Genomic DNA, 13,749 nt, shown 5'->3' on the forward strand with positions numbered 1-13,749 from the left:
TGCGGGGTGCAGAACCCAGCTTGGAAGCCTTTGGTTTAAAATAGATCATAGACCAAGGAATTGTGAGCTCTGAGTGAAATACTGGTATTACTCAGGAACTTTGGAGTTTTAGGAGCTCTCTGTCAGGAACCAGGGTCGAAGACTAAGTGCTAACAGGAACTGAGTGCAGAGACCAAGATACATTTTTTATTATTTCACAAATTATATATTCCATTTTGAAAAACCTTTTTATTTGGGAATAATTTTAGACTGGCAGAGCTATTGCAGAATGAGTACAGAGTCCCATATGCTCTTTACCTGGCTTCTTCTAATGCCAGTTCCTTACGTAACGAATGACATAGTATCCGATCAGGATTCTGTCATAGGACGCCATCAGGATCCCCATTTAATTCTCTTTACTGTCTCCTTAGTGTCCTCTCACCTGTTACAATTCTGGCTTTTTTTTTGGGGGGGGGGGTGGTCTTTTGTGCTCTTGACTCTTTTGAAGAGGACGGGCTGGTTATTTTGAAGAATATCCCCAGTATGGATTTGTGTAGTCTTTTCTCAAGATTAGATTGAGGGTCATATGTTTTTGTCAAGAATACCACGGAAGCAGCGTTGGCCCTTCTGAGTGCACTGTATCAGGAGGGATATGATCCTGGAATGTCTTTTTACTGATTATAACTTTGATCACTTGATGAGGGTGTGTTGTCAAGTTTTTCTCCAAGGCAAAATTACAGTTTGCCCCCTTATAATTAGTGAATATTTTGTGGGGGGATTTACACTATGCAACTGCCCTTCTCTAACCATACTTCTGCCCACTTAACATAGTATCCGTCACTGCAACAATTATGGTTGTTTGCCTAATGATGTTTAGTGTTCCCATTATTTCTTCTGCAGTTATTAATTGGAATTCTGTGAGAAAGATACGTCCTTTTCTTCTGCTACTCTGTTTATATCAGTATGGACTCAAGGATATTTTATTGTAGCATCATAATATGGTGCTGTTACTGTTGGTCATTTTGTGGCTCAAATCGTCTCAGAGTTGGCCATCAAGAGCACTTCCAAGTGGGCTCCTGTGTCTTTGGGACATGCCTCTATCATTTTTTTGAGTACCTCTTAAATTTTTGACACCATGAGATGCTGTAGGGTCATCTCATATATTCCCTGCCCTAGCCATGGAATCAACCATTTCTCCAAGGAATGCTGATTTCTTTTATTGAAGAATATATTTAAAAACCAAGATTTGAATGCTAGGTGTGTTCATGCCTGCTGGGGTGTCAATGCTTCTGGCCCTTCTTGGTGGATAGAGCTAAACTTATATGAGAGAGAGAGTGTGTATGTGTGTGTGTATCCATGGGTGCATATGTCTGTGCATATCCATATCTATGTATATTCATGGGTGCATACATTCTGTGTTTTTTTTTTCTTTTTTAGATTACATTTATCCATTTATTTGAAAGAGGGAGTGGACAAGTGGGTAAAGGGGGGAAGGGCAGAGAGAGAGTGACAGGCAGATTCCACACTGAGTGAGGAGCTCAACATCATGACCTGAGCTGAAATTAAGAGTCGGTTGCTTAACTGACTGCACCACCCAGGTCCCCCCCGCCACCCTGTTCATTTCTCTATCTGTATACATACATATTGAAGGCCATGATAACTTCAATTCCAGTCCAACACCACAAGTTTCATTCTTGCCTTTCTCTGTGCTTATTTGGAACTCCTTTCTCCAACAGTGAGAGACTTGGCTCTCATTATGTACAATATATTTACTTATTTGCTTAATTCTAGTATAATACAGTTTTCCAGTTAACCCACACCCCTGTAAAAACAGATTTGCTAATTAGAGAACAGTAGTTGGTACAGTTCTTTTCATCTTTGGCCTCACACTATATAATCGGAATCCTATTTTATAGTTACTTAGATTGTACCCCCCCCCCCGTTAGGTTTCTCATTTGTAATTATTAGGTTCATATGTTACTCTTACTACATTTTGGGTCCCACCTACATCTTGTTTAATTGAAACTAGTCATCTATCTTGGGGGTATGGGAAACATTACCATAGTTCTAAAAGTAAGACCTGTATTAAAGGTCTTCTTAGAGAAGGCCCACTGCCCTCTTCCCAGTTCCCAGTTCCTAGAACCCTTTTATTTCCATCCTGTTCCCACCCTGCTCCCCACAAAGGTAAACACACTCAGTAGTTTCTGGTTTGTCCTTCTTATATTTTTATGGGATGGATGGCCAGATGATGCGTATTTTCTTATATTCTTTTCTTTCTTACATAAGTACTTTTCTGTACTTCGCTTTATTTCACTTAAAAGTATATCCTGGAACTCAACTCCGTATGTGTTCATTGAGATTATTCTCATTTTTTTATAGCTGCATAAATATGATAGTTTATTATATGAATATAGTAGCTTATGTAAATATTCTGCTACCACTAAAAAGGATTTTATTTATTTATTTATTTTTTATTTTTTATTTATTTGACAGACAGAGATCACAGGTAGGCAGAGAGGCAGCCAGAGAGAAAGGAAGGGAAGCAGGCTCCCTGCTGAGCAGAGAGCCCGACGTGGGGCTCCATCCCAGGACCCTGGGATCATGACCTGAGCGGAAGGCAGAGGCTTTAACCCACTGAGCCACCTAGGCGCCCCACTGAAAAGGATTTTAGATGGACCCATACTAGCTGCATAGATATAAAGCCAGTTCTGTGCTCTGATTCCTTTTATAGATTTGCCAGAGTTTCTTTAGGGTGACTTCCTTTCTACCCCTTACCTCTATGGGCTTTGGTTCTGTTTTTCTGTCTCAGTATCTGTTTCAGATACTTACATTTTTCAAGCAGGAGGATCGTTTACTCCCTGGAAATATAGCAGTTACCTGTGGTGAACTTTGTAAGAACTGTCTCTCCAGATGCTAGCTGTCTCTTTTCTGGAAACTACAGTTGTCCTTTTAAGAAGAGACTAAGTTGTGTCAAAGCACATGGAGGCAAGTGTGAGGAATAGTTAATTCTATTTGCGTGGTAGAAGGAAAGATTGTGTGTTCCATCCCCAGAGTTTTCTCACATCTTTGTTTTAGGTCGAACCTCAGTGTTTTTGTTTGAATTTTTGAAATACCAAAAATTGGGGCGCTTGGGTGGCTCAGTTGGTTAAGTGTCTGCCGTTGGCTCAGGTCATGATCCCAGGGTCCAGGGATGGAGTCCTTCTTTGATCCCAGGGAGCCTGCTTCTCCTTCTTTCCTTTGTGTCTCCCCCTGCTTGTGCTTTCTCTTGCTATCTCTTTTGCTATCTCTGTCTCTCTCTCTCTCAAATAAATAAATCTTAAAAAAAAAAAAACAACCAAAATTAACATGACACCTTTGAAGAAGAAGGAGAAATGCAGAGGGACAGGGAAAAAACATTAAAACTACTCAAAATTCCACCACCCAGAGACAACTACTGTTAACATGTTTATTTATAGCCTTCTAGCCTTTTCCCCAGCTACATATATTTCTGTTGAATATATTATATGTATGTGTGTGTGTGTGTGTGTGTACCCTGGAAGTATACATGTAATAAGTACATTTTGTATATAGTACATATTTGTATCCCTTTTTTGTAACAAGTGTTTTAACTGTATAAATGCTCTGTCACTAGCTTTTTCAAACTGTAGTTGAAGTGCTATATTTGAAAGGCTCCTGCCCTCTGTTAAAAATCAGACTATCCTGGGGCGCCTGGGTGGCTCAGTGGGTTAATAAAGCCTCTGCCTTCAGCTCAGGTCATGATCCCAGTGTCCTGGGATTGAGCCCCACATTGGGCTCTCTGCTCAGCAGGGAGCCTGCTTCCCTTCCTCTCTCTCTGCCTGCCTCTCTGCCTACTTGTGATCTCTGTCTGTCAAATAAATAAATAAAATCTTCAAAAAAAAAAAATCAGACTATCCTAACATTAGACAATAGACAACTATACTTAACAGTTTTGGGTAAATTTGTATTTCAGGGTCTCACATGCTATAATTTTTTTTTGCATATGAACGTATGCTTGTTGCACTCCAGAATTACGTAACCTGAAGCATCGGGTGTGAAACTTTTGGGGTATTTTGGTTGGAAGCTGGATTCCTCCAATAAAGTGTTTCTTGTCTTGTAGTTAAAATATACTCGCCCTGGGCTACCTACCTTCAGCCAGGAAGTCCTACACAAATGGAAGTCAGATATCAAGAAATATCATCGCATTCAGTGCCCTAACCAGGTGGTTCTTTCTCATTCATTTCTTCAGTAAATGTTTATCAAACTGCTGTTTCAGTTATTTATTCCATCATGGCGAAGTACCTGAACCTCAGTGGCTTAAGACATCATTTTGTATTTGTTCAGAATTCTGTAAATCAGTAATTCTGCTAGGGCTCAGAGAACATTCTCCTGTTGTACATGGCATCAGCTGGTATCACGTGTGGGTTGTATTTAGCTGTAAGCTGGGACGGGACCTGAGTGTCCAAGATGGCTCCTGTGCAGCTAATTCAGCTGGGACCTCGGCTGTCCCCATCGCCTCTCTCCATCAGGGTGTAGCGGGTTACCAACAGGGTATATGGCAACTGACTTCCCAGAGTATCCCAAGAACATGAAGGTAGAAGCTGAAGATCTCTTAACGCCTAGCTTCAGAATTTGTTCTGCATCATTCCCATGGCATTCTGTTGGTCAAAGGACTCACAGGGTTCACCCAGATTCAGAGGGAGGGTAGGTGGACTCCACTTCTCACAGGGAAGAGTGGCCGAGAATTTCCAGACATCTTTAATCTACCACAGAGCCGTATATGCTCAAAAATGCTCATATCCTTCCCCAAGTAAGGAGCAGATACACAAGAAATAGGAGATAAATTTGTACTGAAGAAAGCAGATTAAAAAAACAAAACAAAACAAAAAAAACTGTGCATTTTGTTTCTCTACGTGTTAAAGAAAAAGTACCAGAGAAGAGAGCATCTTAAGCTTTTCTGAACAGCTTGTTCACCTTTTTTTTTTTAAACCTTTCCTTGTTTGTTTGTTGTTGTTTTTTTTTTTTTTGCTTTTTGCTTTTGTGGCTTGTTTGTGGATTCTTTTCCTGTTTGGTTTGTAATGCGATTTATTGGGCTTCTTCCACATGTAGGGTTGGTCAGTGTAAACGAGTAGGTTGCTAAGAGAAGGACAAGGTTTCATATAGTCTTATGTTATTTCTTCTTCTCTTTTGCAGGGTTGTGAGGCTGTCTACAGTAGTGTATCAGGCCTTAAAGCTCACCTGGGCTCTTGTACCTTGGTTTGTAACTTTCTGAACAATTTATCTTAGCATGACCTCTAAAGTAGTCTGATAACGGGAGAGAATTCAGTTTAGGTGAACAGCTAGTTGTCCTGCTTGCTGTTATCTTCAGAGGCTGGTTTAACTTTCTATGTCCTAAAGATTCTTGGTCTGTTACTGGATGGGATGCCAGCATATGTCCAAGATACAGAAAAAGCCAACATAACCTTAAATCTTATCAATTAAAGTATTTGGAGAAAAATATTACTAATTTTGAGTCTCTACCGAGGATTTCACTTCTTCCACCTGAGCCTCTCCTGCCGTGGGCCTGGCCTGTCTTATTGGGCCTTAAACTTTCTAGAATCAATTTACCTATACTTATCTGGATTGGTGAAGAGCCCCTAGTCCCATCTGAATTGTATTGCTCTGGGGACGAGAAGTAGACTCTATCCCTGGGTGTCAAGCAGACAGCTGTTCATCTCACTGAATCTTTTCTGTGTTGACCCAGGTGCCCTACAACCCACAGCTATGGGGAATCCTGCCACTTAGTGTCTGAGTCCTTAAACTAGGCATTGTGGATGATACTTCTCTAATTTTAGATGTCCAAGGCACTCTTCGGAGCAGTGGATTTTAGTGGGAAGAATTATATACATTGGTTCCTCTGGTGAACTTCAGAAGTTTGATCATTTGGGAAGAGGAACCAAGAGAACCTGGAAATGAAATGACAGAAACAAGGGAAGATAGAAAAGTGTGACTTGCTCTATAATACGAGTAGGAGAACTTCAGGTTGTGTTGAGGGGGTGGGGAGATTACATGTAGAGTTATATTAGGATAGATTTGTAATAGGTGACAGTCTGCCCAATCTGGTTTTCCTAAATATATTGCTGTTTTGGATTTTCTTCCTTCCTACCTTTGCAGCAATAAAATCCCCTTTTTTCATCTCTTACAATCCCTACACATGACCCAGGCATGTGTTCCTGAATTTACCAGTAATTTCCTTTTCTTTCTCTCTTGAAAACAGGGAAACTTTGTGGCTGGAAAATACAAGTGTCTTCTGTGTCAAAAAGAATTTGTGTCAGAGAGTGGTGTCAAGTATCATATCAACTCTGTCCATGCTGAGGTGAGGTCCCTGCATGTTTTTGTAGTCCTGTGGAACCCATACATACGCCCCAAAAAAGGTGGATTTTGTGTGTTTTTATGGGCTAGGACTGTCGTAAAGTAACTCAAAAGTGGTTACCAAAGATGAAGTTTAAATACTTTGTAAAATTACGTGCATAATTGTATTTTTCTTTGAAAGCATTTGAGCTCACTGTTAAGTGTGAGCACCCCTGAACTCTTCTGATTCTTTTAAATTCAGTGAAATCGGGCACTTGGGCACCAGGCTGAATTTACACCTTTGGAATTCCTTTTTTTTTTTTTTTAAGATTTTATTTATTTATTTGACAGACAGAGATCACAAGTAGGCAGAGAGGAAGACAGAGAGAGAGAGGGAAGCAGACTCCCTGCTGAGCAGAGAGCCGGATGTGGGACTCGATCCTAGGACCCTGAGATCATGACCTGAGCCAAAGGCAGCAGCTTAACCCACTAAGCCACCCAGGCGCCCCTGGAATTCTTGTTTTATAGCCATCTCTGTACTTCTGTTTTCTTTTATTCTAATGTGTTTGAGCAACCTGTTTTGTTTTTTTTTAAAGATTTATTTATTTGACAGATAGAGATTACAAGTAGGCAGAGAGGCAGGCAGAGAGAGAGAGAGAGGAGGAAGCAGGCTCCCAGCCAAGCAGAGAGCCCGATGCGGGGCTCGATCCCAGGACCCTGGGATCATGACCTGAGCCGAAGGCAGAGGCTTTAACCCGCTGAGCCACCCAGGTGCCCCTGAGCAACCTGTTTTTAATGTTGTTTCAGATGCTGCAAAGAAACAACTATACAGGGCATTAGTGAGACAACTGGAGAAATTGGAATATGGACTTGATTAAATAATAGTAATGAGGCAATATTCACGTTCCCAAATGTGATCATTGTATTATAGCTGTACAGGAGAAAGCCCTTGTTCTTAGGCAGATCTGTGCTGAAGTTGTTAGGGATGAAATAAATCTGCAGATAACTTGCAGTGGTTCAGCAAAAGGAAGAAAAGAAGGAAGAAAGGGAAGAGAAGTTAACCCTAGTAAATCTAGGGTTCATTGAACTCTTGCCACTTTTCTTAAGGTTTGTAAATTTCCAAAATTAAAGAATCAATTCTGTACTAAAATGCTTCAAGAGTTTTCTCTTAGGCCAGCTTTTTAATAATACAGGTGAATAGAAAAATTGTTTCCTGCATAATTAAATACCTGTATTGCAGAAGTTAAAGGAGTAAAGTACGCATTCTCTTGGAATATCAATTATCAAATGATCAAGCTTCTGAAGTTTACTACAGAAACTTTTGTTGCCTGATAAGGAAAAAGAGCGAGCACCTTTAGCTGTTCTCTGGCCTCACATTCTTAACAATGTGGGCTGTAGTTAGTGTCACCAAATGTGGTCCCTGTTGTTTTATAGGTTTACGCTTTGGGAGTCTCTTTGCATATCTGAGATTTCTTCCGGAAGGCAGTCATATCTTTTTTTATAATAATAGCGTACTTTTTCATATTTTAGGAATTATTTAAAAGATAATTGATCCTCTGACAAAATCTGGCCTTTACATAGTTAACCTGTTTCTTCAGTTTCTTCTTAAGAAGTTGGGGCCAACAAATCTCACTTGGTTTGGGGCTTGTTCCTTGAGCGTTACTTCGATGATTTGTGCCTGTATTTATGAATTATATGGGGTGGTAAAACATTTTTACTCTCTTCCTCCCTCTTGGCCTCACATTTTCTTATACTACTTTTTTTTTTTTTAAACAAATTTTCAAATACATGAAAATGGACACAATAGTATAATGAATAGCCTTAGCAGACATCAGTGTATGGCCAGTCTTGTTTTCCTTTATAATCACACCCACTTCTCTTGTCCCTTAAAGGCTTATTTTAAAGCAAATTCCACATACCATGTCAGTTGTTACTGCTTCTTTTGATGTTGTGTCTGAAATGTAAGGACTTTTAAAAAGGTATAACCACAATCATCATTATACCTAAAAAATTAGCAGTGGTTATTGAGTATTATCATATATCCAGTCATTATTTAAGTTATTTAAATTCGCTGATTGCCTCATAATTTTTTTCAGAGTTGGCTTGTTCAGATCAGGAGCAAGGAAAAAAAAAAGTCCATATACTGTTTGTTTTTTTTTTTTGGCATGTTTTAATCCAGAGTGCTACCCAGTAGAAATGTAATTTGAGTCTTGTATGTAATTTAAGATTTTCTGGTAACCACATCTTAAAAATATAAACAAAATAGGTGAAATTAATTTATATAATTTAACCCAGTATACCTAAAATACTATCTTTTGAACATGTAGTCAGTACAAAAGTATTAATGAGATACTTTACATTTTTTCATACTAAGCCTTTGAAATTTAATGTGTATTTTTTATACTGAAAGCATATCTCAATTTGGATTAACCATTTTTCAAGAGCTTAGTAGCCATGTGTGGCTAGTGACTATCCCATTGGATACCATAGGTCTAGCAGTTTCCCCTTTCCTCTGAAGAAGTGGTCATTTGTCACATATGTTTACACACCTTTTGGGTTTTGGTGATTGCATTTCTGTGGTGATGGTCCTCTCTCAAATATTTCCTATAAATTGGTAGTTAGATCTAGAAGACTGATCAGATCACTCGATTTCAGTTGAAATTCATTCCTTCCGTCCCCTCCCTCCCTTCCTTCCTTCCTTCCTTCCACAAGAATGTTTCATAATTGGAGTCCATGTTCCTCAACTCTTAATTTTTTAAACTGAGTCTCAGAGAGGTTAAGTAATTTCCCCATGGTCAGAGATAGAAACAGTTGGGATTTGCACCTAGGCGGTCTGGCTGCAAAGTTCATACCCTTAACCACCATACTACCATGAAATAAAAATCTCTTATGGCCCAGTGCTTTCTAGCTCATGAGATTTTTCTAAAGGAGATAAATGAGTGGGATGATGCTAAATGAACAGACTTTGTAGATCACTTACTGAAGTCTCCTAAATCATGTCTTAGATAGTAAGTGCTTGTAATGACTACTCTGTATTGAATTTCTCCAGTTCAAAGTACAGAGTTATAAGGTATGGTTCCTGTTTCCTTTTTAATGCTCTCTGCCCTAACCATGCCTTTTAGAAATTCTTCCCACACCCAGGGGAGGTTGAGTTGGCAGACTCTTGATTTCAGCTCAGATCATGATCTTGGGGTTGTGGGATCAAGTCCTGTGTTGGGCTCCACGCTTGGCAGGGGGTCCGCTTGGGATTATCTCTTGCCCTTTGCCCCACCCCTTTCTCATGCTCTCTTTCTCTCTCAAATAAATCTTAAAAAATATATATATATAATGTCTTCCCACACTCATTCTTTGTGCTTGCTATTGTGTATTGACTGGTTGGTTTTTCCATTTTGCCCCTGTAGGATTGGTTCGTTGTAAACCCAACGACAACCAAAAGCTTTGAAAAGCTAATGAAGATAAAGCAGCGGCAGCAGGAAGAAGAAAAGCGGAGGCAGCAGCACAGGAGCAGAAGGTCTCTGCGAAGGCTGCAGCAGCCTGGCATCGAGCTTCCCGAGGCAGAGCTGAGTCTTAGAGTAGGGAAGGATCAGAGGAGGAGTAATGAGGAATTGCTAGTGTCGGCCTCCTGTAAGGAACCGGAGCAGGAGCCCATGCCGGCACAGTTCCAGAAAGCAAAGCCCCCAAAGACTAACCATAAACGAGGAAGGAAGTAGGCAGGCAGTGCGAAAGCTCCTAGGAGGGCGGACGTGATGCTGTTGTCACGGGGACCTGTGCTGGGAGGACTGAGTCACAGGGGCTGAGTGAGGAGAAATGTCCTTTTCCAGCTGTTTGTGTAAGGCTGTGACTTTCTCAGCTCCTTCCTCCTGTGTAAATTTCACTGTTCTCCCTATTTATTCACTTTGGCCCCATCCCCATCCCCACCCCTTTTGGGTAGGTTTTCCTGCTATTCCTCATTGGAGTCCTCTTGTTTTTCTCTTCTCTTGCCCAAAGAGCTCCCTCTTAAGGCTAACTGTGGGCCCCTCTTGCCCTCTACAAAACTGAGAAACCCATTTGGTTGTCCTTTTCCTTCCTGGGCTATAGAATGTTCTTGGACTCTCCACTGATTAAGTAGTCATTCCATCATCTCGCTTATAAAACAATTCCAAATTAATTTTTTAAAATCATACTGACTTATCATTTTGTATTTGTGCTATAACAATCCTAGAAGCTAGAACTGTTGTCACTCATGTAATAAGCTTATCCTGTCTCCTTGGGAAACAGATTTTATGGAGGCTGTTTGTTCTCTCAATATGGTTTTAGGATTGAACGTAAGAAATGGATTTAGGATGAAAAAGCTAGAACCTCTCTACAGTGGTTTTCCTGGGAAATGTTTCGTTTGTCCCAAGTAGCAGTGACTGACTGACTAGACCCACAAGCATGAAAAGCAGCCCAAACATTAACATGTCCCAAATGTGAAAATGATTGGAAAGAAGGAAGTAGAAGAAGCAATAAAAATACTGCCTTGACTTTCTTGGGGCTTGAGGCCTCATCACTTGTTATGATCAGTGCCCTCTGGAAGCTTGTTTTCTCCCCCAGTTTTAAGGATTGAGAAATAACCACATTGCACTTGACGTTCTGACACAGAACCCTAGTGTTCCCGGTAATGCCACTAAGATTGGCAGCCAAGGTACACATTCCTTCTCCCCTGGACTTGACCTCACTTGTTAGTCTACACTGTGCTAAGTCTTCATTCCTCCCTTTAGCCAACCTCTGTCTCTTGGGAGTTTTCTGAGAATATTGTTGTTTGTCCTCTTTTATATGTGGAGTTCTATCCTCTTTATATCTTGAGACTTTGACACCAGAGGTGGATATTTATCTGATGTTGGAAAGAAAAATTCCTTTACTGTACCTTACGCCTACTTGATAAAAAATGTCTGGTGGGCTACTTTTCTTCAAGGCTGGCTTTCTCTGGAGCGTTGCTTAGAACAGCTCTGTTGCGGTGTTTCTAGATTCTCTTCCCCTTTTCCACAAATACTGGTCTTCTATATTCTTGCCAATTTTTGTGGCACATGCCACCTAAAGAGCAAAGACCCCGAACCCTGATATGGATAAATACTGAAAGGCTGTTACTACTCTTGAGGTCTGTATTCTGTACCGCTCCACATAGCTTTAAAATGTGGGCTTTTGTGAAGACCACTTTCAAACAAGGGAGCATTGAAACCAGTTTTGGATACTGCCAGAATAGATAGTTTTGAAACAAGTCTAGGACGTGATCTGTCCACTCTACATTTTTCTGGGCAGTTGCACCTTTAAAAACCCTTTTGGTAGATGAGGATTGTCAGGGAGGAGAAATGAAGAAGCTATATTAATTTCTGGTGAGTAAGACTTGGGGAATGTTGGGCAATGACAAAAGAAATAAATGACTGTCGGTTAGAATGATGTTTCCAGTTGTTCATTGACTTCGACCTGCTACTTGACTCCTTGCTGACACAGCGTATGGGGGTAAGACAATGGCTAGACATGGAAGTGGGTTTGAAATAAGTACCAAATGCAGGGGTCGCGATAGTTTTTTAGCCCCTGAAATCTGCTGGTTAAAATGAGTAATTCGTTTGAGATTAAAGTGAATTAGTATAGAAAACTATCCAGTCTTATCCAAGGCCTTTTCAGGCACTTTAAAAAATTTTACCTTTCTGAGGCGCCCGGGTGGCTTAGTCTGTTAAGCATCTGCCTTCGGCTCAGGTCATGATCTCAGGGTCCTGGGATCAAGCCCCGCAGGCTCTCTGCTCAGCAGAAGGCCTGCTTCCCCTCTCTCTCTGCCTGCTCCTCTGCCTACTTGTGATCTTTCTCTCTCTCTGTCAAATAAATAAATTCTTAAATTTTTTTTTTCCTTTCTGAGGCCAGTTCTCAGCAGGACTCAGTAGAGAGTATCATATTCATACCACTGAGTCTTTACATTTTTAAACCAAATTTATTGGGATAATATAAATTTGACAGTACTGAGTATAGCCAGGTTGTGGAGAATGTGAATTCTCATCGACGGTTTGGAATGTAAATTTGGTACAATCAGTTTGGAAATGATTTGGCAGTATCTAATCAAGCTGAAAATACGCCCTAAGACTTAGCGGTTTTACTCCTGGCTACATAACAGAGAAAAATCCTCTTGCCCAGCTGTACCAGGAGACATAAACAAAGAATGATACTGTGGTATGGTTTACAGCACGTAGCAGAGACTACTAGCTGTCCACCAAAATCTCTCTCACCTTGCAGAGTTACAGGACAATAGGACAAGTGGTTAGGCTATGTTTCCCAGCCCTCTAACCCCCTGCCCTGTAGTGAAGGGGTAGCCAACCAGCTTCCCAGCAGTAGCTTGTGAGCAAAGTGACATGTGTCAACATCCAGGCTAGAACTTTTAAGATAGTGCATGTACCTCTGTTTTTTTTCCCCTTCCTTGGCTGGATGCAGATAATAGAGTGTCTTTGCGGGGTGCCAGAGCACAAAACGGGAAATAGGTGATACCCTGAATCCCCCCATGAAGGACAAATTGCCAACCAGGTACATCTGTCTGAAACTATTGAAGAGAAAAAAATAACTGTTATTTGAGGCATTATATATTCTTGGGTGTCTTTGTTAGCCTACCCTAATACTAATCTAAATGTCCATCAGGAGAAGGGATAAGTTGTGATAGAGTCATCCAGTGGATTACTATACAGCTTATAAAATTAACTAGGGCTGCTTGTATCATAAGGACATCTCAAAAATAAAGTCTGGGAAATGCAAGTTACAGTGGACATGAAATGTGCCATTTTATATAAGGTTTAAACAAAAACCATGCTATTGTTTATGGGTGTATAAAAATATCTTTCTATGCTATATAAGTATTTGTATTTAGTGTACATTTATAGTTTAACATCACATTTACATATGCAGGAATGAGAAACACCAAATTTAGGACAGTGCTTCTGGGATTCAAAGGGACTAAAGTGAATTTTTAAGTTCTTATTTCTTAAGGTGGTAGTTTGTTCTGGTCTTCTATATTGTGTGTCTGAAATACTTCGTTTTAAAAATCAGTTCTCACAAATTATGCTGCTCACCGTCTTCTTAAAAGGGAACACTTGAGAAGTTTCCCTTATGCTTCATTCTTAACCCTTCATTTTCCCTTCACCCCTTAGTCTGCTCTTCTTTCTAGTCACTTCTATTTCAGCCACCCCAGTCTGAACCATCATCACCTCTTGGCTAAACCGTAATAGTTTCCTGATTGCTTCTTTTTGGTTTTTACTGGCTTGGATACTTGCCGGATAACAGCTGTATTGAGTTTTTAAAATTGTAACTCAGACCTCATTCACCTGCTAAAAGCCTGGTTTCTAGGCGCCTTTAATGTCACTTCCTCTTTGTCCCATAAGGCCTTCTGCTCCCACTGCTAACCCATTTACCCTCCTCTCCCTCTACTCCACCTCTGTTCTCTGACCA

The 13,749-nt window shown here is 40.4% G+C and overlaps 1 protein-coding gene across 3 annotated transcripts in view; it reads left to right on the forward strand.

Moving 5' to 3' along the window:
* Positions 1 to 11,721, forward strand: part of ZNF512 (zinc finger protein 512) — a 31,169-nt gene extending 19,448 nt beyond the window's left edge. For all 3 annotated transcript variants that reach the window (XM_045979686.1, XM_045979687.1, XM_045979689.1), the window contains 4 exons: positions 4,097 to 4,198; positions 5,170 to 5,232; positions 6,233 to 6,331; positions 9,708 to 11,721. In XM_045979686.1, the coding sequence (XP_045835642.1) occupies positions 4,097 to 4,198; positions 5,170 to 5,232; positions 6,233 to 6,331; positions 9,708 to 10,016 (573 nt within the window). In that variant the 3' untranslated portion in view covers positions 10,017 to 11,721. The remainder of the gene's footprint in view (positions 1 to 4,096; positions 4,199 to 5,169; positions 5,233 to 6,232; positions 6,332 to 9,707) is intronic.
* Positions 11,722 to 13,749: the final 2,028 nt, after the last annotated feature.

This window comes from Meles meles, chromosome 15 (assembly GCF_922984935.1).
Source record: "Meles meles chromosome 15, mMelMel3.1 paternal haplotype, whole genome shotgun sequence".
NCBI lineage: Eukaryota > Metazoa > Chordata > Mammalia > Carnivora > Mustelidae > Meles > Meles meles.